The sequence below is a fragment of the Gorilla gorilla genome, chromosome 6, assembly GCF_029281585.2.
Source record: "Gorilla gorilla gorilla isolate KB3781 chromosome 6, NHGRI_mGorGor1-v2.1_pri, whole genome shotgun sequence".
NCBI classification, from domain to species: domain Eukaryota; kingdom Metazoa; phylum Chordata; class Mammalia; order Primates; family Hominidae; genus Gorilla; species Gorilla gorilla.
This window is the reverse complement of record NC_073230.2, coordinates 123948240-123973812: the sequence shown is the minus strand read 5'-3', so window position 1 is coordinate 123973812 and position 25573 is coordinate 123948240. Positions and strand designations below refer to the sequence as shown.

Sequence of the window (25573 nt, the reverse complement as noted above, 5' to 3'; positions counted from 1 at the left end):
CCCAGGAATTGAACTCAGCTCTGCACCAAGCAGACCTAATAGACATCTACAGAACTCTCCACCCCAAATCAACAGAATATACATTTTTTTCAGCACCACACCACACCTATTCCAAAATTGACCACATAGTTGGAAGTAAAGCACTCCTCAGCAAATGCAAAGAACAGAAATTATAACAAACAATCTCTCAGACCACAGTGCAATCAAACTAGAACTCAGGATTAAGAAACTCACTCAGAACTGCTCAACTACATGGAAACTGAACAACCTGCTCCTGAATGACTACTGGGTACATAACGAAATGAAGGCAGAAATAAAGATGTTCTTTGAAACCAACGAGAACAAAGACACAACATACCAGAATCTCTGGGATGCATTCAAAGCAGTGTGTAGAGGGAAACTTATAGCACTAAATGCCCACAAGAGAAAGCAGGAAAGATCCAAAATTGACACCCTAACATCACAATTAAAAGAACTAGAAAAGCAAGAGCAAACACATTCAAAAGCTAGCAGAAGGCAAGAAATAACTAAAATCAGAGCAGAACTGAAGGAAATAGGGACACAAAAAACCCTTCAAAAAATCAATGAATCCAGGAGCTGGTTTTTTGAAAGGATCAACAAAATTGATAGACCGCTAGCAAGACTAATAAAGAAAAAAAGAGAGAAGAATCAAATAGATGCAATAAAAAATGATAAAGGGCATATCACCACCGATCTCACAGAAATACAAACTACCATCAGAGAATACTACAAACACCTCTACGCAAATAAACTAGAAAATCTAGAAGAAATGGATAAATTCGACACATACACTCTCCCAAGACTAAACCAGGAAGAAGTTGAATCTCTGAATAGACCAATAACAGGATTTGAAATTGTGGCAATAATCAATAGCTTACCAACCAAAAAGAGTCCACGACCAGATGGATTCACAGCCGAATTCTACCAGAGGTACAAGGAGGAACTGGTACCATTCCTTCTGAAACTATTCCAATCAATAGAAAAAGAGGGAATCCTCCCTAACTCATTTTATGAGGCCAGCATCATCCTGATACCAAAGCCAGGCAGAGACACAACAAAAAAAGAGAATTTTTGACCAATATCCTTGATGAACATTGATGCAAAAATCCTCAATAAAATACTGGCAAAACGAATCCAGCAGCATATCAAAAAGCTTATCCACCATGATCAAGTGGGCTTCATCCCTGGGATGCAAGGCTGGTTCAATATACGCAAATCAATAAATGTACTCCAGCATATAAACAGAGCCAAAGACAAAAACCACATGATTATCTCAATAGATGCAGAAAAAGCCTTCATGCTTCAACAACCCTTCATGCTAAAAACTCTCCATAGATTAGGTATTGATGGGACGTATTTCAAAATAATAAGAGCTATCTATGACAAACCCACAGTCAATATCATACTGAATGGGCAAAAACTGGAAGCATTCCCTTTGAAAACTGGCACAAGACAGGGATGCCCTCTCTCACCACTCCTATTCAACATAGTGTTGGAAGTTCTGGCCAGGGCAAGTAGGCAGGAGAAGGAAATAAAGGGTATTCAATTAGGAAAAGAGGAAGTCAAATTGTTCCTGTTTGCAGATGACATGATTGTATATCTAGAAAACCACATTGTCTCAGCCCAAAATCTCCTTGAGCTGATAAGCAACTTCAGCAAAGTCTCAGGATACAAAATCAATGTACAAAAATCACAAGCATTCTTATACACCAACAACAGACAAACAGAGAGCCAAATCATGAGTGAACTCTCATTCACAATTGCTTCAAAGAGAATAAAATACCTAGGAATCCAACTTACAAGGGATGTGAAGGACCTCTTCAAGGAGAACTACAAACCACTGCTCAAGGAAATAAAAGAGGATACAAACAAATGGAAGAACATTCCATGCTCATGGGTAGGAAGAATCAATATCGTGAAAATGGCCATACTGCCCAAGGCAATTTACAGATTCAATGCCATCCCTATCAAGCTACCAATGCCTTTCTTCACAGAATTGGAAAAAACTACTTTAAAGTTCATATGGAGCCAAAAAAGAGCCCACATCACCAAGTCAATCCTAAGCCAAAAGAACAAAGCTGGAGGCATCACACTACCTGACTTCAAACTATACTACAAGGCTACAGTAACCAAAACAGCATGGTACTGGTACCAAAACAGAGATATAGATCAATGGAACAGAACAGAGCCCTCAGAAATAACGCCGCATATCTACAACTATCTGATCTTTGACAAACCTGAGAAAAACAAGCGATGGGGAAAGGATTCCCTATTTAATAAATGGTGCTGGGAAAACTGGCTAGCCATATGTAGAAAGCTGAAACTGCATCCCTTCCTTACACCTTATACAAAAATCAATTCAAGATGGATTAAAGACTTAAATGTTAGACCTAAAACCATAAAAACCCTAGAAGAAAACCTAGGCATTACCATTCAGGACATAGACATGGGCAAGGACTTCATGTCTAAAACACCAAAAGCAATAGCAACAAAAGCCAAAATTGACAAATGGGATCTAATTAAACTAAAAAGCTTCTGCACAGCAAAAGAAACTACTATCAGAGTGAACAGGCAACCTACAAAATGGGAGGAAATTTTCGCAACCTACTCATCTGACAAAGGGCTAATATACAGAATCCACAATGAACTCAAACAAATTTACAAGAAAAAAACAAACAACCCCATCAAAAAGTGGGCGAAGGACATGAACAGACACTTCTCAAAAGAAGACATTTATGCAGCCAAAAAGCACATGAAAAAATGCTCATCATCACTGGCCATCAGAGAAATGCAAATCAAAACCACAATGAGATACCATCTCACACCAGTTAGAATGGCAATCATTAAAAAGTCAGGAAACAACAGGTGCTGGAGAGGATGTGGAGAAATAGGAACACTTTTACACTGTTGGTGGGACTGTAAACTAGTTCAACCATTGTGGAAGACAGTGTGGCGATTCCTCAGGGATCTAGAACTGGAAATACCATTTGACCCAGCCATCCCATTACTGGGTATATACCCAAAGGACTATAAATCATGCTGCTATAAAGACACATGCACACATATGTTTATTGCGGCATTATTCACAATAGCACAGACTTGGAACCAACCCAAATGTCCAACAATGGTAGACTGGATTAAGGAAATGTGGCACATATACACCATGGAATACTATGCAGCCATAAAAAATGATGAGTTCATGTCCTTTGTAGGGACATGGATGAAATTGGAAATCATCATTCTCAGTAAACTATCGCAAGAACAAAAAACCAAACCGCATATTGTCACTCATAGGTGGGGAGTGAACAATGAGATCACATGGACACAGGAAGGGGAATATCAAACTCTGGGGACTGTTGTGGCCGTGGGGGGATGGGGGAGGGATAGCATTGGGAGATATACCTAATGCTAGATGACGAGTTAGTGGGTGCAGCGCACCAGCATGGCACATGTATACATACGTAACTAACCTGCACAATGTGCACATGTACCCTAAAACTTAAAGTATAATAATAATAATAATAATAATAAAAAGATCTGATAACAGACCCACCTTAGTTTAGAAATGTTTGGTGCCAAAGGCATATAGATGCCATGTTAACTTTTAACAATTGGGTACATTTATATAGAATCCCCAAATATGGCATTTCTGGGTGGATCTGTAAGCTGTAAGCTAAGATTTCTCTATGGGTATATTTATGTTGATAGTGATACTGAGTCATTTTAGGTTGTGGAAAATAAAGGAAAATTTCATCACCTTTGGGGATCCTAAAGCCTTGTAACTCGACCATAAACTTTGTATCACCCATGGTATTGATACCCTCTTTCTTTCCCTGTCCCCGACCCCCAGGTTGTTACAGTGTCAAATGTTAACAAGGAGGATATGTAGGCATTGAACTAAAACTATTAAGTTTCTGGAGTGTCTAGTGTAGTTCTTGTGTTATTGTATTATTATATTTGAGTAACTGTCAATGTTAAACAGACACAAATATACAAGATACCCCAGGATTTATATTTTCATAAATCTTAGAAATACATGATAACAAGATTGAACTCAGACATGTGCGTCTGCACACAAACAAGATCGCTTTTTCTCACTACCTCATTATTCAAAGTACTGACAGGAAACAGATGGCTCCCTCATAGGGTTTACTTGAAGGGAGATTAATAAAAGGGACTGTTAGCAGAGAAACAATCAGTTGTAAGAAGACCAACAAAGGAGTTTAAAGTTCCAGGAACTAACAACATTGGAAAACCTCTACTTCTCCAAGCCTGAAGAGGGAGAGCTGTAGCTATGGGAGAGGGGCCATTGCACAGGAACCCCTAATGTGGAGGAACAGAGCTGCTATCAAACACTGTCTGGAAGGAACAGGGGCAAGGGTGGGGTGGGAATTAATACCTTGACTTCTCTCCCATCTTTTGATTTCCCACCAGTGCCTACCATCAGCCAAAGCCAACTGGAAATCAGAAAGAAAGACACCCTGGCACAAAATCAGGCAGAAAGAGAAAACTGATCTGAGGGTGGTAAATGGAAAATGAATGACACCTAATCTTATGAAGAACATCTAACTCTCGATTCTTCATCCACCCAAAAACAATGGACATCATTGATAAGTAGGCACAGAACAGTAACACATTGTGAGTTCATTGACTTTTGGGTCAATGCATGCCATGAAAGATAAGTAGTACAGTAGCTATGAATTTTATTCGCCCTTAGAGCCCAAGTCATGATACCCACTCAAGGTAGGAAAGACGGGAGAGAAGAAACAAGACAGGCAAGACTTCAGATCCGCGTGTTTCCATCCCAGCTTCAAGCCAAGCTGTTTTGATTGAATCTATTTATTATATTTGGTAATATGTAAAATTACATAAGAAATATACCCGTCTAATGGAAAGATCCAGAAATAGAAATTAGGTTTCCTAGGTCTATTGGTAACTAACAATGTTACTTTAAAAAGTAAACTTAAGCAATCTGTCCCAGTTTTTTCATCTGTAAAATGGAAGTTAAAACGTCTATCCTAGAAGAATCACAGTTTTGTGAAGATCAAATGAGAAAACGGATACGGTTTTCTTCTGAAAAGTTAAACAAGCTCTACAAATGTCAGCCCTATCACTTTTGCTATCTCCTAAAGCTGTCCCTGAGTGTAAGCTGCCAATCACCACATCCTCTTTTTTGGGCTATCTTTCCTCTACACATGAAGCACTTCCCTCAACTCCAACTTAAACATCACACACAAAGGAAAGATAAGCAGCAAGAAAATCCAAATGCATTGGCAATACCACTGCATGTTAAAAAGAAAGAACTAGATTCACGTTGAACTTCATTTTCGTGGTGCATAACTCCCCTTTCCATAGGTCCTATTAACTTCAAAGGGAGCTCCAAGCATGTAAATGATTATATTTATTGGATGCGCCAACTCTTTCTTATCCTCCGGGCACAATTAGAAATATCATAGAAAAATGAATGTCAGAGACTTGGATCCATATTTGATATTCTATGGGAAATTCCCCATAGTTACAGATGTTAAAAATCCTGCCCAATGGTCCAGTTATAAATTTATAGTATTTCCTTTTCTATATCCTTGGAATTATTTTTCTCTGATTTCCTTTTTACATTAAAGGAAACATATTCCCTTTAGGTCCAGATAAACTAGTGATAAAACCTTGGCTTGTTGTACAGCTTGATGTAGTAATAAAAATTTAGACTGTGTAACCCCTCTCTTTCAAGAAACTGTTAGTGCTTCCCTGAGATTATCCCATTAATACTTACAGCAACTCTGTTCCTACTTCAAGTTCACTCTGGGAACTGCTCTTACAGTCAGTGTCTAGGAACTCAATTCTTGGATGTTCATTTTAATATCATATCCATTAAACCACACTGTAATTTCAGTGTTCCTTGTCAATTCAGGCCATTATCAAGATTTTTGATAGGTGGCTAATAAACTTAGCGTTCTCTAGTTGCAGTCGCCACAATAAATTAAAATTGTATGGAGCCCTTTGCTTTTCACACCAATTTGGTGTTTTTTTTTTGCTTTAAATTTAGTAGTCTCATGACTAACAGTGGAAGCGTCTCTAGGACTGACTCTGACAACATAACGCCCCCATCCAGTGCTATCAGTGAATATAAAGACCTTGGAAATGTTATAGACATGGCTCCTCAGCAATATTACATATTATATGTTTTATATATAATCTAAGGGTAGGTTAACTCTTTAGCTGCATATTTTTTAAAGTGACAAAAAAGGAGAAAAATAGAAGAAACCTTTCAAATTAAATATTTAGAACTATTATAAAAGAGAAAATGTTACTATTAAATGATGAAAAACATTGCTGGAAATGTACCCACATCTGATGTATGGTTGGGAAGATACAAAGGCTTTTTAAAATAATGTTTTGATAAGCAATATGACTTACAAAAGATTCATTTTAACTAGTCTTACAGACAAATAAACCATATCAGATTAATTTGGACCCATTTTTAATTATTTGTAAAAAATAAGTAAGGGCAGTCTAATTGTTGTAAATATTTATAGAGCAAAACAATGCAAACTACATATAACAATCAAATTTCTAGCGAAAATGTGTGTAAGTAGGTTTATTTTGAAAGGAAAAGTCCCACTCCCAGTGTCATAACCAATTAAATTCTCCAGGTAATGACCCCATTTGCATAGCGAGCGGAACCCACAAGTGGGAATTTTAATGGGTACACCACCTGAGTACAGTAATTGAGAGTGACACAACTTGAACTAGTTTTGTGCTTACCCCACTGAAAATTCTACTCATATTATTTTTAATGTCAAGCTACAAGTCAAATTTCAAGATGATGGATTTGTTCTTTTTTAAGCACTGAGTTTGAATAAAAGAAATGCTTTAATTCTGTTATGCATTGCATATCTTTGCTTTAACTAATCTGTACTTCTGATTCTCGCCATTGCTTCATTTTCTTCAGTGATTGGAATTTAATTTTATTCATTAATTTGTGAATAATTAGATAAAAAATAATGTCCTCAGCTGCTAAATTGCTTTTGGATTGTGATTTAATGTACTTTTACCAGAATATGTATTATAGTTAGGCTGGCATAACAGTTTACTAAAATGTAATTGTGTAAATATGCCCAATTATTCTTTTTGATGATCTAACAAAATCTAATATAATATGTATTCATGAGTATTTTACTCCTCCTTCACCTCAGCACCAATAAAACACAGTTTCTGCAGAGCTGATCAGAGACACCTTGTCATCTAAAGATGTTACTTTTAAAAGATATTCTCCTTATCTCTCAGGCACTATTCATGTCCTTGAAAGAATTGTGCATTCTGATTGAGGGAGCATATGACGTCCACATGAAATTATATAATAAAGATGATTTCAGGACTCTAAAAGTCAAACACACACGATGAACTAGGTTTTGAGGTGACATTTTAAAACTTCTTTTGTTTCACTCTAAGATTGCTTGCGATCTAACTGTTTGTAGGTGTTTGACACCACTCTGCCACATCTGTAATTGGCATAGCATCCAGCAGACAGGCTCTGTACATCTTTACACTGCAACCTACCAAGTTAAGAAATGTATTGGTTCAATATAAAACAGCAGGCTGTTTTTAGACATAGTTACTAGTGCACAAGCTTTAATATGGCTTGGCTTCATCCTATAATGAGATCTTTTGGTTCCCTGCTCAACAGGCTTTTATTCCTTTGCAAAAGGCTATGAACTATGTCAAGTGGATCAGCTGCTTTTGTACACCCTCTTTCTTGGCTTTGGAGCATAATTCCTTTGCTTCTACCCCTTTATGCATCAGACAGAACTTAAGAACCTTTTCCATTTTTCAAGCTAAACTTAGAATTTGTTTGAATTTGCTTTTCACCATTTTCCTAATAATTACATTCTCAACTAAACCTCACACAAAGACCTGCCTGGAAGTGAACACCTAATTGCAGAGCTATACTTTGTCTTTAACACATATATCTATACCCCATGTTGGTAATGTGTCAAAGGATGGTTATCTGAAATGATTTCTTCATGGTCACCTCACAACTAAATTAATGCTTCCTTTTCAGTGAGCACTAAATGGAATGTGGTAAGGAATTGAGGGCATAAGCAGACAAACAAACAAACAATGGAAGCAGAACTACTAGCCACAGTTCAGTCAGAAGGCAGGAAGCTACTTAACTTGACATCTGGCTGCTTAAGAGTTATAGCTGAGGCTCTAGTGGAAAGTGTCATGCTATTATGACAGCTTGGTGAAGAATGGGTGGTGCAGATTCTGTTTGCATAGAGACATTGCTTTCCAGGTGGGGCTCTGCTGCGGCTTTATTTCATTTCCAGATTGTCTACTGTCTTCGTAAAAATTTGGTCATAAATATGATATTTTGAGTTACAGTGTTTTAAAAGGGGCAGTCATTGTCCACTGAGAATTTTGCAATATATGTAGAAGATTTAGTCACCAATGACAGTTTTTGCAACACCCACCCTCCATGTTAGGGCTGCATTACAATAGTATCCCCTCTCCACAACTTCTTCTATTTTAAACAAACTCTAAAAGCAATCTTAAATAAGGAAGTAAATACTGGCAGGTTCACCGTTGAAACGGTTTTCTCATGGGAGGTGCCAAACTTATTCCCTGGGTTGAAACTTCTTGAGGGTTATGTGACTTTCTTGAGGTGTCTAGTATCAATCCAAGCACAAAGAAAATACTCACTGCAATTTATTGTATAAGCATACGAAGATGAAGGATTGAAAGGATTCTCTTTTAATACCCAATGCTTGATTATAAAAACTATAAATAGTAAGTGTGGAACAAACCCTATTAATATATTAACCATTGTTTAAAACAAAAATGATATGTTCTGTTGTATTAGTGCAAAAGAAAACAAAATAGATATTATAGTATTTGATGACATTTTCTGTTGCCAGTCAGATTAGATGCCACAATCCTACAGGCCTACAAATCACAAGTAATTGGAAGGGGCATAAAGGTCTTAAATAATTTGAAAAATAATCTTATTAATAAATAACCTGATTCATTAGGCAGTTAGGTAAATCTAAGCATTTAACTAGCATTCAAGAAGGCAAGATACTTATTTATGTTAACAAGTCTCGAGTCTTATTTATGTTGGGCAGTGATGTTTGACGTTTATAACATTAGAATCTAGGGCACTGAAAGAGTTTGTATGGATAAAGAATGGAAAGTTATTACATAAGGTTGCCTTGGTTACTCCTTGAACTGCTCAGATAACATTGACTATCCAGGTGAGGAAAATGGATACAGTTGATACAATGTAAAAATGAAAAAATAATTTTCTAAATAAAAAGCCTTCTCCTAAATAAAGTCATACTGTATTGTTTTAGTTACATGCTAACTGCGAGCATTTACAAAAATTTTGCCACTCTATGCCTTAGATGAAAATTCTTCTGATCATTTATTTTCGAGTGAAATTCATTAAATCTAAGACTCAATTTCATATATGTTTGAGCATTTTTACCTTGGTTTTTAATCTCGGCATATATTGTAAAATTACCTTAGTTTTTCTAAGTGGAAATATAGCTCCAAAGTAAATAAATGAAGTTAACTTACTAAAACGATGTAAAAAAAAAAAACTTGTATTTTGACATATTATAGATTTTTAAAAGAACACTGTGTTTTGAAATCACATGTCAATGATCATCAACTGATCGATATCTTTCATAGTTCATTTACGGACATGAGTCATGTGATTTACATAAGAAGACTAGGAAATCTTCACACAGGGATGAAACAGGATAAAGACAACCTTTAGATTTTAACTTATGGTTGAATTCTTTCAAACATTAGTCAATATGTCAATTAGATATAAACATACGGTAAAGCAAAATAAAGAAGTCATTTTAAAAAATTTTCAAAATAGTGTATTCAGGATAATACAGGTCCAGTTTTAAAATATTTTAAAAGCCTTTCCACATTTAAAAGGACACTGCCTATAACTATAAATTCTAGCACTTAGTCATGATAGCCATATACTTCAACAAAACATTTTACATTAAGAAATCATAAGATATATTGAAACTATTTTCACATTTGCCTGCTTTTCCTTTTTCTGTTTTCCTTTTAATTATACAAATGCTTTATGGAATAACTGTCTGGAGTAGACAAGAGGAAAAGTACTATGAACATAAATACAAAAATAAAATTCTGGTATCCATTAACATTCTCTGTTATGGAGAAACATTATTTCAAATGTGCTAATATTTTCATCACAAATTGTGCCAATACATGTTTAAATATTAGACAAACCACTTGGTTGAAAAACTTTGCATATAAAAAGTCAAATATTCTAACAATTCCAGGTCATTAGGAGGTTTCATGTGTCCATAAACAGATGATATTCTCACATCCTAACATATGAGCATAAGTTAATTTTGGGTATATGTAAATATTTAGATTGTGGTTACTGTAAAATAGTACAAAGATTTCCTTATATTTTATGTAACAAATGAATTGAGTTCTTTAGAGGAGAAAAATGAAGACAGCTGTTTACCAGAATTATATTCAGATCCCAAAATTTAAAGGTTTTGTATGTGTGTATGTATGTGTAAATAGCAATAAAATAAAGATTCAAAAGTTTGCTAAGTTTTTTCTTTTTAAGCCCTTTAAGTAATGATATAACTAGAAACTAGGTTTCATCTCAAAGGAAAAACCACAGGTGATATATTCTCATGCTTCAGGTTAAAAACCTCTCTTAAAAGGCTAGGTTTGCGAAAGCCTTCCTAAAATTATGCTTCTGTTGTTACTATCAATTTGATATTCAGCCAGAAAAATTAAAAATAATTATTAATCCCAAAGCATACTTTCAAAATTTCTACTAAGAATTATATTAAATCAAACCAAACTACAATTTTAGAGAGATCAAACTGAGTAGGAGAGCGCATGGTATGAAAATTTACTCTCCCTTTCATCTAAGCCACACACTATTGGTCTCAATAACTATATAATTACTCTTGTAATTGACTGATTTCTTTACACTTAAGGATCATTATAACCTGCCATATTAGTTTAATTTAACATAAAATCGTAATACAGAAATTTGGTCACAATAGTGGATATCTAGATTTCTTCTGCATTGAAAAGAATGGTTTCCATTTATCTGTGTTTACAAAAAATAGCACTGCTTAAGAAACAAACTAAACAACTAAAATGTTCTCATCCCAAAAAGACCTAAAGCTCTCAAAATAAAAGAAAGCCTTTCAATAACTCAGAACACTGGGATTTTAATATTAAAAATTTCCTAATTTAAATGAAATGTGTCAGAGTACTCAATCTTCTTTATTAAATAGAGCTATTTTACTAAGGCATTATGTTTTCATCAAAAAAGTATGATAACATTTAAATTATGTGTAAGAAAATGCATATTTTTAGTTAATTTAAACTTTATAGCTTTTTCAAAAAGCTGTATTCCTACAACTAATAAAAAAAAGTATGCTGAAGGACTGTTCTTTTAACTGGTAAAAGGCACACACAGTTTAGGGTGTCCACCTAAATCTTTGTCAAAAATCTAAATAATTCATTTAAATAGCAGATGAATCACTCATTCTAAGAGAGTCCTCAAATGCCACATTCTCCCTGAAGCCTTACTGAGTATTCTGGTAGCAATTCTCTGCATATTCCAACAGCATTTTGAGTTTATTTCTCTTATAATCCTCACTTCAGTATGCCTTGTGGTATGGTTCATTCTTTACAGATCTCCTTAGTCTGCTAAATCTCATGTTCCTGTGGACAGGAGTGGAATTGTATCTGTCCCCACAGTCTGAGGAAGAGAGTCCACACAATAGGCATTCAGAGTCTGTTGAACAAGTGGAGAAGGTAAGGGAGAGAGATCAACACTGGTTCCCAACTATTATGTGGGTTTGTTTCCTAAAGTTTCTTTTAAAATAAAGACTGGTTTATTTATTTATGTATTTATTTATTTATTTATTTATTTAGAGATGGAGTCTCGCTCTGTTGCCCAGGCTGCAGTGCAGGTTGGAGTTCAGTGGCGCAATCTCGGCTCACTGCAACTTCCGCCTCTCGGGTTCAAGCAATTCTCCTGCCTCAGCCTCCCGAGTAGCTGGGACTACAGGCACACACCGCCAAGCCCAGCTAACTTTTTGTATTTTAGTAGAGATGGGGTTTCACCATGTTGCCCTGGCTGGTCTCGAACTCCTGAGCTCAGGCAATCTGCCCACCTTGGCCTCCCAAAATGCCAGGATTACAGGCGTAAGCCACCGTGCCTGGCCAAGACTGCTTCCTTTCAATCATGAATAGATACATATCAAAATAAACTGCCTCGTTTAAATACACACTGAAAAATAATATATTTGGAGCAAAGTGCTCCTGAGAACGGTTAGAAGAAACAGAAATATCGGTAAAAAGGAGAAGATATTTAACATTTGGGAAGGGGGGTGTCAAAATGTCCCTAAGTTATTGTAACATATTAGGAAGTTTATAAAACTAGTTAAAGTAGTTAAAATTTCACATATTAAACCATGTAGATTTGGTTAAAGTAAAAAGGCTTTCAGAGATTACTTACAATAATGAGTTAACAGTGCAAATTCCATGTTGTTTCATGAGAATCTTACAATGTGCTTTTCTTCCCCCCAAAAGGAAATTTTTAAACACTCTCCAGTTTTAACACAAACAAAAGATAAATATTTATGAAGGAAAACAAATTCCACAGCATTCCATACAGATTTCCAAGCAGTCTGATGATTCACAACAGGCATCCATGATGCCACAGTCCATATCACAAGGGCAGTTACAGTCATCCCCCATCTCGTCACCACAGCAACAGCAGCAGGCTTCTGAGGTGCAGATGCCACATGACGCTTGTCCCAGGACAATATTGCAAAGGGTCAGGAATTCGCAGAACAAGCAAGCCAGGATACAGTGGACACAACAATCTTCATTTTCAGTGATGAGGAGACCATATAGTGAGAAAAAGGAGGAACACAAAATACGTGTTATCAATTGACTCAATAAGAATTGAGCAAAATAGTTAAGTAATCCACAACCCAAATGAAGTTTGCTTTGTGAGCTGGAAGCTCAAAAAGGAGCTTAAGTTAAACTCTAGATGAGTGATCTTTAGAAGTAGATACTTAGTTCAAAAAAAAAAAAAGTATTGTGTGTACGCACATGTGTTCACATGTATTAGATTATTACTCTCACAAACTGTGCAATGACCTTTGGTCCTAGATACCACTTCTCTATCCTTCTTACTCATCTTTCTATATCCTATTGCTCTTTATAACACTGGGCTAAAACAACTGCATTATAGTTATTAAAGTCCTTCAGAAATAGAAATTTCCTTCAATTGCTCCACCCACCTGCTCTAAAATTGGAAAAGAACAAACTTAAATAAGAAATATTTTATGTATTATTGAAAAATTAATTCAATAGTTAAACCAGAATCCATTAAGACTTCACTTTCCAATACAAATGATTCAATGTCATGGTTTTAGGCTTTTTATTTCACAAATATTAAATAAAAACAGTGAGACTCTCTGGTTGGGTCCAACTATCGTTTCTAGAAAGGTTCTTCTGCCTACTTCTAACAAAGGAATTTGTACCTTAGCAAATGTGAATAATGACACAGTAACATTGCTTTCCCACTTCCTTTGGTGGCAAAGAACTTTAACATCTCTGTTATCTCCTGACACATCTCTAATAATGTAATGCCTCTCTAAACAACAATGTTCATTAAACTTCAAAAACTGATTTAAAAAGTTGAGAAATCAAACAAATTATAATTTAATAAATTCAGATTCTAATGTTCTAATGTCCATTCCTTTATAATTCTGGGGCAAGTGAGAGGAGTAATGGAAGGAAATTTCTATTTCTAGATAACTTTAACACATGTAATAACATCATTTAAAACCAATGTTATAAGACATTTGCCTCATATCAGAAATAGTTGTGAATTTTTACCAGAATTAATTCTGGGTTGTTTTATGTGGGTTCCTTGTTTTTTTGTTTTTGTATTTTGTATAATGTAAGTTTTAATAAGAAGATTCCACAACCTACAATAGCGATAAGACACAACAACCCCACCCTCTTCCCATTGTCACATGTCCTTTGTGTTTCTGTATTTGGCATTAAAATTAAGTGCCTTCGATGGAGTGTCAGCAAACTGTGAAAACCAAAGATGAAGGAAAGAAAACCAGCTTGTTGCTTGGCAGCCATGCTATAATAAAAAATCATGCGCTTCTCTATAGAATGCCATATAACTGCAAGTAGATGTGAACTGACAGAATCCCTCTACTATAAATTCCTTGGCTACAAATGCTTCAGGTAAAGAAAAACAAACACCAGGGTACCTACGGCAGTCTCTTAACTCTACAGGCCTATCCCTAAGCATCCCATCCTAAACTCCCTAACTCCTTGAACACCCCTCTGTTTCTCTGCAGTCTCTAACTTTGTAGAGAATTCAGAGGATGAAAGGAGAAAATGTGGAAACACAAAGTCATACACTCCACCTGGCAGATGGTGAAAAGAAGGAAGGGTCAGAGAGTACTCAAAAGGGAAATTCCAGAGTTGTGTTTGTAGAAGGACACACTGTTCTTTCCTTTCTTTTTAGTGCCAAGCCCACTTTTACATATGATGGTCCATGCAGCGATGGGAAAAACAAAAACAAAAACAGAGTTGTGAGAGTTTTCAGCTCTCTCCGTCTTCCCCTAATATTGATTTCTGGTAGTAACCAATCATTTCAGGGGATCTCTAAAATCCACCTACATGAATAAAGGCCCATGACCTTACAACGTTCTGGATTTCTAGACAGTGTCCGTGGTTTCCCTCTATCAACACTGTTTCCATACTTTCATCTCAGCATCTGTCTTATATGACTCTATTCAGTTGAGTTTTTCCAGAATTACATTATCGTCATGATTTGTAAAATATTTGTAATGTTATAAACATCTAGCTTCATTATTACTTAGAAGATAGTGTTTAACTGGCAGCAAGCCAGTTTTATTCAATGTACCTTCAAGTGAATATCCATATTATCTAATTCCAACAATACCTCACTGAAACCTTAACTTTCTATTCCACTATGCAATGCTTAAATATCAAGATTGAGAGAGGGACTCTACAAAAACCCACCTGACATTGAAGAACCTTTAACTGAATATTTTTAAAAGCCTATGAGTAGTTATTGATTATGTAAATTATTTATATACTAGTTGTAAAATTTACCAGACATAGAACTATATATAATGGATCTATCCATTTTAAAGGAGAAAGAATGTCTCGTCCAGCCTTAGAAATAGACGGTTACAATATTTTTGAAGCCTCCTTTGGTCCTTTCCTGAATCCATCTTCCTCTCCATAGAAGTAACCACTGTCTTAAGTATTAAATATTAAATGATCTTTCCCTTGTTTCTTATTGTATTTTTCACAGCAGTACATGCGTACACACCCCTAAAAAATATATCAGAATGGAAACTATACTCCGCAATTTGCTGTGAGTAGCATCTTCAGCTCAACATCCTGTATTTGAGATTTATCTATGTTGATTCGTGTAGCTGTAGTTCACTCATTTTCCAGGTGCTTAGTATTCCATTGAATTAACATACAATGATTGATTTATCCATTCTACTATTTTTTATTTTTCTTTTTTGAGACAGAGTCTTACTCTGTCACCCAGGCTGGAGTGCAGTGGCGCGATCTTGGCTCATTGCAACCTCCGCCTCCTGGGTTCAAGCGATTTTCCTGCCTCAGCCTCCCCAGTAGCTGGGACTATAGGTGCCGGCCACCTTGCCTGGTTAATTTTTTGTATTTTTAGTAGAGATGAGGTTTTACCATATTGGACAAGCTGGTCTCGGACTCCTGACCTCAGGTGACCCACCTGCCTTGGCCTCCCGAAGTGCTGGGATTACAGGTCTGAGCCATTGTGCCCAGCCTCATTCTACTATTTATGGATATTTTGGTCATCACCAGTGTTTTTGGTGCTCCTAACATCGCTGTTCTTAACATTGCAGTTTGAAACAATCTTATCAAAGTCTCCTAACATACATGCTAAGTAACCAGCAGTAGGATGGTTGGGTCATAGGCTTGCTCATCTTTAATCTTATTAGATAATGCCAAATTTGTTCCCAAGATTGTTGCTCCAAAATTTACTCCCACAAACCAAGTATGAGAGTGCTCATTACTCCACATTCTCACCAATCTTTGAAACTGTCACAATTTAACATGTGCAAGTTGTGTGTGAAATGGCGTCTCATGGTGGTTTTATTTTGCCTTTCCTGGTTTCCTTATAGGTTTGGACATTTTTTCATGTTCATTGGCCATTCATGTTTTCTCTTCTTTGAAGTGAGTGTTCAGCATGTTCATGTTTTTCCCTAACTTTTATATTGGGTTGCCTCCTTTTTCTTATTAATTTGTAAAGGTTTTTCAGATATTCGAGATACTGGTCCTTTGTTAAATGATTGTCTTCTCTCAGAATGTGACTTGTCTTAATTAAAATAAACTAACAAAAGGGAGATAAGTTAACTTTTGAACTCAGAGAGTTTAAGGTGAGGAAGGGAAAGCCAAATTAAATCTTGTTTGATAACACTGGATATGGGATTACATGGCTGAGGAAGTTAAGTGACAGATAGAAAAATCTGATAATTAGTCAGCAAAAAGAAGAAGAGGTGTTAATAAGATTTGATAGCAGAATGAAATAAAAAAGTTTTAGTGTCTGATTCAAACCAAGGAACTCAGCTATGCCGATGACAGAAAGGCGGAAGAAACCAATAAGCAATTAGGAGAGAGAGATTGGATGTGATTGGTGTGAGATCAATAGCCCTGAGGATGAAGAGAGATGGGAGTGACATTCCAAACTAAACCACTAGTTGCCTCCCATAGGATATATTCATTTGAGAATTAATATTTCTTCCAGATCTTAGACTACAATGACACGTCATTAAGATTTTAAAAGTCTTAAGCCAAGAAATGAATCTCTCATAACTCCTACTTTAGTAAACAAGATTTACAAATTAATTTGCCTGTTAAAATATCATTTTATTTTTAGTAGACAGAATTTTTTTTAAGTTCTTAGGTCTAAATAGATCAAACATTCCTTTGTTAACTTATCTTCTTCAACAAAACCTGTTTTCTATAACTAATTGGTGTAAGTGGTTGCTTTACTAGAATGGGAGCTCTAGCTTCAATGCAGGAAAAGTATTTATTTGCTGTTTTCAAAATTGAGAAACATATTATCTTAAAAGTAGAGACGTTTTCATCAATTTTTCATTTTTGAAAAAAATTAGAAACTTACTTTGTACTAAACTCCCTTGTAAGGTCTTTATAAATATTGATTAATTTTATTCTAATAATACTCCTAAGAAGTCATACTGGTATTATGCCTATTTTACCAATGCAGAGACTCATTCACAGAAAATTTAGGAAATTTTCCCAAGGTCATAGAGGGAGTGAGTAGCAGAAACAAGATCAGGACCCAGGCAGTTAACCTCCTGAGACCATGCTCTCAGTCAGCAAGCTATGCTGCTGCTACAGGAGTGGGTCACTTCTAACACTGGGTTGATGTTCCTTGGAGGAAGGTCAGTTACAAATCCAAAACTTTCTGCTGATTTGTTTTGTTCATCTATCTGTTTTTAGCCTCGGTTTGTGTTCCTTTTCTTTTTAAAAAATTATTCTGAATTTTCATTTTAATAAAAAGTTGAAAATAAATGTTACCCTTCAATATGTAAGAACAAGTCATCACTAAGTTGAAGAATTAATAAACTGCCAGTTGCACTGTTAAAATAGACATAAGATAGAAGGCAGTGTGGAGGGAGATGATGTCTCAATCAAAAGAAACAAATCTATAAATTTAAAACATAAATGTTAAGGACTGCAGTTACATGATCAAGAGCTCCATATGCAGTAGCTATTTATGTAAATATTAAAACTTACAAAATGGAGACATTGTTTTAAAACAAAGTCCTTTATAATTTACTAGAAAAGCACTTTGGGTTACTCTGAAAAACCAAATCTATTAACAGGCATCTAGAGAAGCCACAAACCAAAATGCATTTACAAGATCATAGAGATATTAAATAACATGTATCTACAGAAGTATCTACCAGAAACACATTCATATTCTGTATTTTTTTAAATAGAGAAATATCTAGAAATTACAACAAAAAATTAGCCAAAAAAAGATTCCTTAAATTCTACGAGATCTTTAAATGATCTGATTGTTATTCCTTGTCAAAAATGAACTTTTTTTTTTGGTGGGTCTTTTTATAAAACCCTTCTATTTGTAACCTTCTATTTCTAAGTCATAGTTTGACTGTGACTCAGGGTAATGAAAAGGTTAAAATAAACTAACAAGAAACAGTAGTTACAGTTCCTATTCCTACCACTGCCAACAGGAATCAAGAGTCATAAAAGGTACGATAATGGTGGTTTTATTTGAGGCAAAGAGAAGATCATAAGAATGATCAAACTTAAGAAGGCTTGAATAGAGAAACAAATTTTTTTTAAAAAAATGGGTCCTCTGCATCCATATGGCTTGCAGTCAGGAATCATCTTTTTCCCCTGTTCTTAAGATTTCAGTTTTTATGGTTTTATTCAGTCATTATTTACAGTTCTTGCCAAAACTGTTTAACCTCTGAGAAGACCACTGGGTTCTGGGAAAGATGCCTGTCCAAAACTGGCCCAAGCAAGAATTGCACAATTCAGTGTACTTGGAGGAGAACTCAGCACAAGACTGGCAGCTACTGTAAATTTAGGAAAACAGAGTAACACTCCAGAAGCCAAGTAGCTAAAAGGAGAGCATAAAAGGAAATCTTTACTATGTTTGATTTAAAAAGCAACAAAACCTGTTATGAATTACTGAAGACACAATCCCAAACAAAATCTTTGAGTCCTACGAAAGGTCATCAGTGTTACGCTCAGGCAGCTGGCCTATTACCTGGAGAGCTTCTAGCATCTCAACAGCATTAAAGTAACAATTGGAACTGAATTAAACAGCATCTTAGAAGTCTGGTGAAAACGTCTGTGACTGATCCCAGGAACTCTGTGCTGCTTAAAATGAGAGTGAAGATTAGCTTTGTAAAAACAAGTAAGTTTATAATGAAATTATCCCAATTGATACGGATACCTGATCAGTATGTGGCCAAATTACACTAGGGAATATGAGGAATGCAGTTTATTAAAGTGAAAGGAACCCTGATTGAGTCATCAGAAAACTATTTACACAATAAACTCAGCTCTCCTCTAAACGAGCCTCTTTTATCTCTTTCATTTCCTCCTTTTAAGATGTGGTATGGCAGGTGCTCTGAATTTCTTGGAACAGAGATACCAAACAGCTAAAGTGGAGTACAGGAAAGGACAGACAGCAGAGAATTCTGAGAATAACTCACAACCCATTTTTAAGAGAATGCATATTTGAATGGGTCTTATCTTATCTCTAATAAAGTTTCCTATGAAATAAGATGCTTGAAAGTACTTTCTTAATCAAGTCCCCATCATGTAAACTACATGCTGAGAAACAAAGGTTTATTAGCATTTAACAGGCCAATAATATGCCAAAGACCACGGATTAAAGCATGAACAATAAGAGTTATGTGTATTTAGTAATTTAGGAAATTGCTTTGAGGTCAAACCTGACTCTGTAGCTTTAACATCAACGCCACAGAGCACCCCCAGTTGTTCCCCATTCTTTAGCTGCTATGACTATCACCTGCCCAGTGGCGGTATAACAGGACTCTGTGCAGAAGTCTGACTGGGTGAAGGCTTTCCTCTTCCTAGATACTGCTTTACTGCGACTGTTCTTTTCCAATAGGAAAATCAAAAAGCAAGCTAGAAGCAGGCTGTGGTTATCCTGAATCACAGCCGAGATGGCTAAGTGAGCATCTAGCCTCTGTGAAAACCCAGCTGTGAGGGACCAGACACAGACATCTCTGGGGAGTTCTGCTCCTCAAGTGTGTGTGGGGGCGGGAAATGTTTACTAATACCACACGGTAGCTCAGCTCCAAGTAGCTCCATGGCTCCAAGTAGCTCCATGTCTCCAAGACAGAGGACGCACAGCACTTCTGGCCAACAGCCCTAGCCTGACCTGCTGCCTGAATAAATTGGCCTAAAGTGAGCCTCCTACACAGAACGCTCTGGCACAAGACTCTCCCAAGAGGCCACACATCTTAGCCAGAATCCAGTCAACATTTTCCTAGTGGGGAACAAAGTGAGATGGGTCAGGAGGTAAAAAGAAAGTTAGAGAAAAGCTACATTTTCCACTGCAGGACAAAGAACACCATACTTTGGGAAAATGAACAATAATCTTTACTATTATCTTTCCTCTCAACAAAGTCAAAAGAACCTAGGGAAAAAAAAAAAAACCCAGCACTGCCCTCCCACACCCGACAAAGTGACTCCTCAATAAGTTTCCTACTACAGGTGCAAATCCTAGAATCCATCTCCATCCTATGGGAGTTGCTTTTATATTTTAAATGACAGCGAGTGGATAGCATAGATTTTTTCCTTCTATTTGTTTACCCCGTTGCCTGATCTGTGGTTGATTCATTAAATATTCCAAACTCTCAGAGACATCGAATCCAGTAATTGTTGGTCATGACTTAACTCTAGCACTGGTCAAGTAGTCCCTTCTAAAGAGATGCATTTTACAAAGTCTAGGAAGTTAGGCTGGGGTGCCGTAGTTCACTCCTGGAATCCCGAGGTGGGCAGAATCCCAAGGTGGGCGGATCCCTTGAGCCCAGGAGTTTGACTACCCTGGGCAACATGACAAAACTCTGTTTCTACCAAAAAAAAAAAAAAAAATTAGCTGAGTATGGTGGCGAGTATCTGTAGTCCCAGCTATTTTGGGGAGGGGGTCGGGGGGTGGGGGTGCTAAGGTGGGAAGATCACCTGAGCCCCAGAAGGTCGAGGCTATAGTGAGCCATAATCATGCCACTGCACTCCAGCCTGGGTGTCAGAGTGAGACTCTATACCAAAAGCAAAACAAAACAAATTCCAGGAAATATATATATATATACACGCACACTAGATAGATAGATAGATCTCAGAAAATATTTTGATTCTTAGAAGCTTAACACAGAAATCTGAAGAGGGGTAAAAGTTTAGTTATTTGAAGTGCTTATTTAAAATTTTTTACCCAGAAAGTCAGTTTTTGGGCAGAAAGGAGGGAAAGAAAGGCTAGAAAATATCAATGGTGCAAATAATATTTACATTCACTTACTGAATCTCTACATTTTAAGATCACAAGCTTTAATAGCTGGTAATAACATTACTGTCCTCATAGGGTTATGATGAAGATTAAAAGAGATAATGCACATTAAGTACTTAATAAAGGATTTAACATGATGCAAGTGCTTACTAAATATTACTGTGACAGCAGTGAAGATGATAGCAAAATATTTATTCTAGGAAAACCACACCTCTCCACCTACCTATGTTCCATTTACTCTGATTACCACAGGGACATCGGGCCATTCTATTTTAACCTAAGGAGGTTTGTAAAAGGCTCTGACCACAGCTAAAACACTTGAAAGAATGAACCAAGAAGGCAACTCTAAGAAACAGAATTTGCAGAGGAGTGAAGCATAAGTCTGCCCAGAGAGAATTAGTAACCTTGTGTTTGGCTACAGCAGAAGATTTAAAAATAATAACCTATTTTTTCCATATTTCAATTATTATCTATTTATTTTTTCCAGAAACTAGAAAGCAAAAACAGTAAAACTATACTTTACTTGAACCTATGCGGTGCTGGCTATTTTCAGTTGGCCAGTTGAAATATTTCTAATATAAGAAGTTTAAATAATAACAAAGTTGAATATAATTTCTGGATAATAAAATCTACTTTAGATCTTAAACACATTTTCCCAGAAAGGATCAATGTGCAACAGTTCACTCAAGTTGGTAACAATACCATTTATGGCTAGGACAAAAATACATGCAAGTAAGTCCTCTAGTTTTAATGAAAATTCATATTGGGGTAAAAATAATCCAAAAAATCTCTCCCAAATGCTTAATATATTTTCTAATTTTATTTTCCCAACTGTGTTTATTTCACAATTCACATTTCAGCTTCATCTCTTTTCATTTGTCCTTGGCTTATACATTGTGCAAGTAACAAATGAAAATAAATCAGTTTTGTCTTGCTAACAAAACTTAAACCATAATGTACCCACTGGGTGATTCTGTAAAAGATGATGATGACGATGATGATGATGATGATGATGATGAGTAAAATAACACCTTGGTCACATCCAGTGTTTTCAGTCACTGATATTAGCCTACTGCAGAGATGCACAGGGTTGGCCAGGTCACCTAGGACATAAGGTCTTTATGGCAGCATGGGAGGAAACAAACACACTAAAAGAAGGCTGACTGATACTGACAATATTCACAGGACTGGGATCATACACAACAATTCTCCAGGCACTTGACCAGCCAGGGCTCAGCAAGAGTCCAAAGGGCACTTTTGCAATCCAAAGGGCTGAGAGGTCCCCAACAGTGACTGTTCCTGTAGGACCCCTGGAGGCAAGGGCAGCATCCCTAGCAGGAGGTGCAGACCTCACACAGGCAGGAGGAGCCTCCCCTGAGAAGACCCAGGATGCACTCCCCAGCCCTGACAGAAGAGACAGGCCCCAACCAAAGAAGCACAGCGGTCTAACAGACAGGCCAGGCAAGATGAAGCGAAGCAAGCGGAATGAAATGTTACAGCGAAATGAGACACCAAAGCACGTTTCAAAGCAGTGCACAGGAGGTAAATCCTATTATTTATGGAATTAATTTGTGAATCAATGATGGCATTGTTACTCTTTCCACATTCCTCCCTCTCCACCCAGGTTATCTATTAATACCATTTGATTATTTTAAGGCACTATTGCAAGCCGCAGATGAACAGGACAGCATGACATTGAAATTATAAGGTATAAATACCTCCGCCTTAATTTAGCGTACAAACAATTCCAGAGCCAAAAACGATCTATGAACATGTTGTTTGCAAGTATACTCTAAAATTGCTGAAGACAGATAAACCTAGTTTTCTTATGCAATAAAAATTTTGTAGCCTAGTGTATTATTACTTTAAATTGGGGAAAATAAGGTAAAATTAAAACCGTCTTCCTGAGGTGCTTCCCAATTCCCTGTGTTTCGTCTGAGTCACTCCCCAACTGAGTTATTACTGTCACAGCTCATTACCTCCTATTACCATTTGGGCAAGCTAATGCCAGAACTACAAAAAGAAAGGGTTGTAAGTGTCTGTGGTTGTTACAGCTGTTTGTTTGGTTTAAATAAGGCTATTAGCAACAGGGACACAACATAGTGGTGGCACAAAAACAAAGGTATTTCAATTAATGATCACCCTTCCATCTTCATAAGTGGCAAAGACAGACAAGTATTAGCGTATGTATAAGGATTGTGATGCTGGAAACTTAAAACCAGCTTTCTGGTCTTGGCTCTGTCACTACTTGGCTGAGTGAGTATCTTGAACAGGTCATTTCATTTGGTGTCGATACACATACAAGGAAAGGGAAAATGCTAAGTTTGTTTCAAGCTCTAAAGTTCTAGGAAGATATAATCTATTTTCTATAACTAATAGATAGTTAAATCCAGCACAGGGTATTTTCTTGGCCTTGAACAGGACCATTACTGGGTTTAATGCAATATTCAAAACAGAATGGAAAGTTAACTAATGCGGAATACAAGTTGACTGTAAGTTGGCTAAGCCCCAGGAGCAAATAGCCATACTGTACAGAAACCCCACAAAGACAGGGCCTTGCCTGCCTTGTCGCAGATGCTGAATGTGGGCCTGGAAAGTAGGCTTCATATAAATAATGGCCAATGGTCAAAGTGTAAACTGTGTACTCTGGTCCATTAAAGACATTAGAGGCACATGGAATTAGCCACAAAAGACTCTCTGAGAGCAGTGAGTGCATAGGAAGTGGAAAAAAAATGGAATAAATACAGTCTTCATTCCTAACCAGCATAGGAGCCTGGAGACAATGCCTTCATGGTTAAATGTTCATTCAACAAGTCTTCATTGAGCATTTGACTACATGTCAGATCCTGCCCAAACTTCAGAGACAAAGATCAAGGAACGTAAAATGTAGGTAAATAAAAATATAGTTACAATACAGTGCCATAACTGTTGTGATTTGGACAAACACATCGTGCTGGTAGAGTAAGTAATGAGTTCAATTGTTTCGTTTTTTGTCCTTTTTTTCTTTTCTCTTTGTGGAGAACAGCTTCTCACTATATTGCCCAGGCAGCTCTTCAACTCCTTGGGTTCAGGCTATCCTTTCGTCTCTGCCACCCTAAGTGCTGGGATTACAGGCATGAGCTACTAGGAGTATAGGCATGAGCCACCATGCCCAACCGGAGTAAATAATGATCAAGGAGTATAACATAGTAAGTGCCTCGCAGGCATTAACTCTGCATGACAGACAATCTCATAAGGTGAACATTTGGCTCATTTTATAGATGAGGAACCTGAGGTTCAAAATCTTTATATAGTGGCTTGAGGTGCAAAGCTACTAAGGGGAGGTCTGGGATTCAAATTTAGATCTATGTGATTCCAAAGGCTGTTCTCATCACCAGTATATAGCGTTTCCATATTTTATTGTATTTTTTAAATTTTTATTTAGCAACCTTTTATATAGTGCTTACTAAAGGCCAGGCACTGCTGTAAGTAGTTTATAAATACTTACTCACTAAACTCTTAGAATAATTGTATGAGATAAATGCTATTATTAACCTCATTTTACAGATGAAAAACAGAGGCACAAATGGATGGAATATCCAATATCCAATTCAGATTTGTAAGATGGAGCTCTGAAAGGGAAGAGGAGAGAGCATAGAGTAGAAGGAGAAAGTAAGGGTGATTCCTGAGTTATGTCTTAAAGAAGAAGCATATGTTAGATGAAATAAAAGCAAAGATTGTTCCAGCCAGTGGGGAAGTTATGCAAAGACACAGAGGCAAGCAGACAGTTTTAGAGATGCCAGTGGCTCCATATTTTTGTTGGATCTAAAGAAACCAGGTAAAACATCTTCAATTTTCCGTGTCAGAAATGAGGAAGCAGGAACGACATGCAGTGATAATATAGTGCCAATGGGGTCAGACAGGATGACTTTGAGGAAATATCAAGAAAGTAGGATTAGCATGAGTTGATAAGACCTGGGATGAAGCAGTGATGAGAAGAATCAAGCGTGACTCCCTGGTTTCTGAAGCCATTTACTAAGGAAGAAATCCAGGAGGAAAAACAGCTTGGTTTAAAATATGTTGAGTGTGAGCCTTGCTAAGTCTGGGGATACTCAAATGAAAATGTTCAAAAGGCAGCTGCAGACCATGATCTGGAGTTTGGGGGGTAGTTAGTCTGGGGCTGGGGGGTGAAAGGTGGCTGAAACTGTCATTGTGAATGGGCTTATTCAACCACCCAGGAAGAATGTACTCAGTGGCAAGGGATTCAAGGTAACAAAAGCATTTAAGGAAGGGAGGAGCTGGCAGAGGAGACAGAGGAGTAAACATGGAAGTAGAAACTCTAGGAAAGGGAGATCCCATCGAAGTGAGAGATAACAATATTTCAAGGAGGTTGTGTCA

At 36.7% G+C, this 25573-nt stretch overlaps 1 protein-coding gene across 3 annotated transcripts in view; it reads right to left on the bottom strand.

Moving 5' to 3' along the window:
• Positions 1-25573, bottom strand: part of MDFIC (MyoD family inhibitor domain containing) — a 203454-nt gene that overhangs the window by 96926 nt on the left and 80955 nt on the right. The window contains exon 5 of one of the 3 annotated variants that reach the window (XM_055392507.2): positions 9886-12935. The exons of the other annotated variants lie outside the window; for them this stretch is intronic. Coding sequence (XP_055248482.1) covers positions 12688-12935 — 248 coding nt within the window. The 3' untranslated portion in view covers positions 9886-12687. Of the gene's footprint in view, positions 1-9885; positions 12936-25573 lie in introns of those variants that run through there. 3 annotated transcript variants of the gene reach the window in all.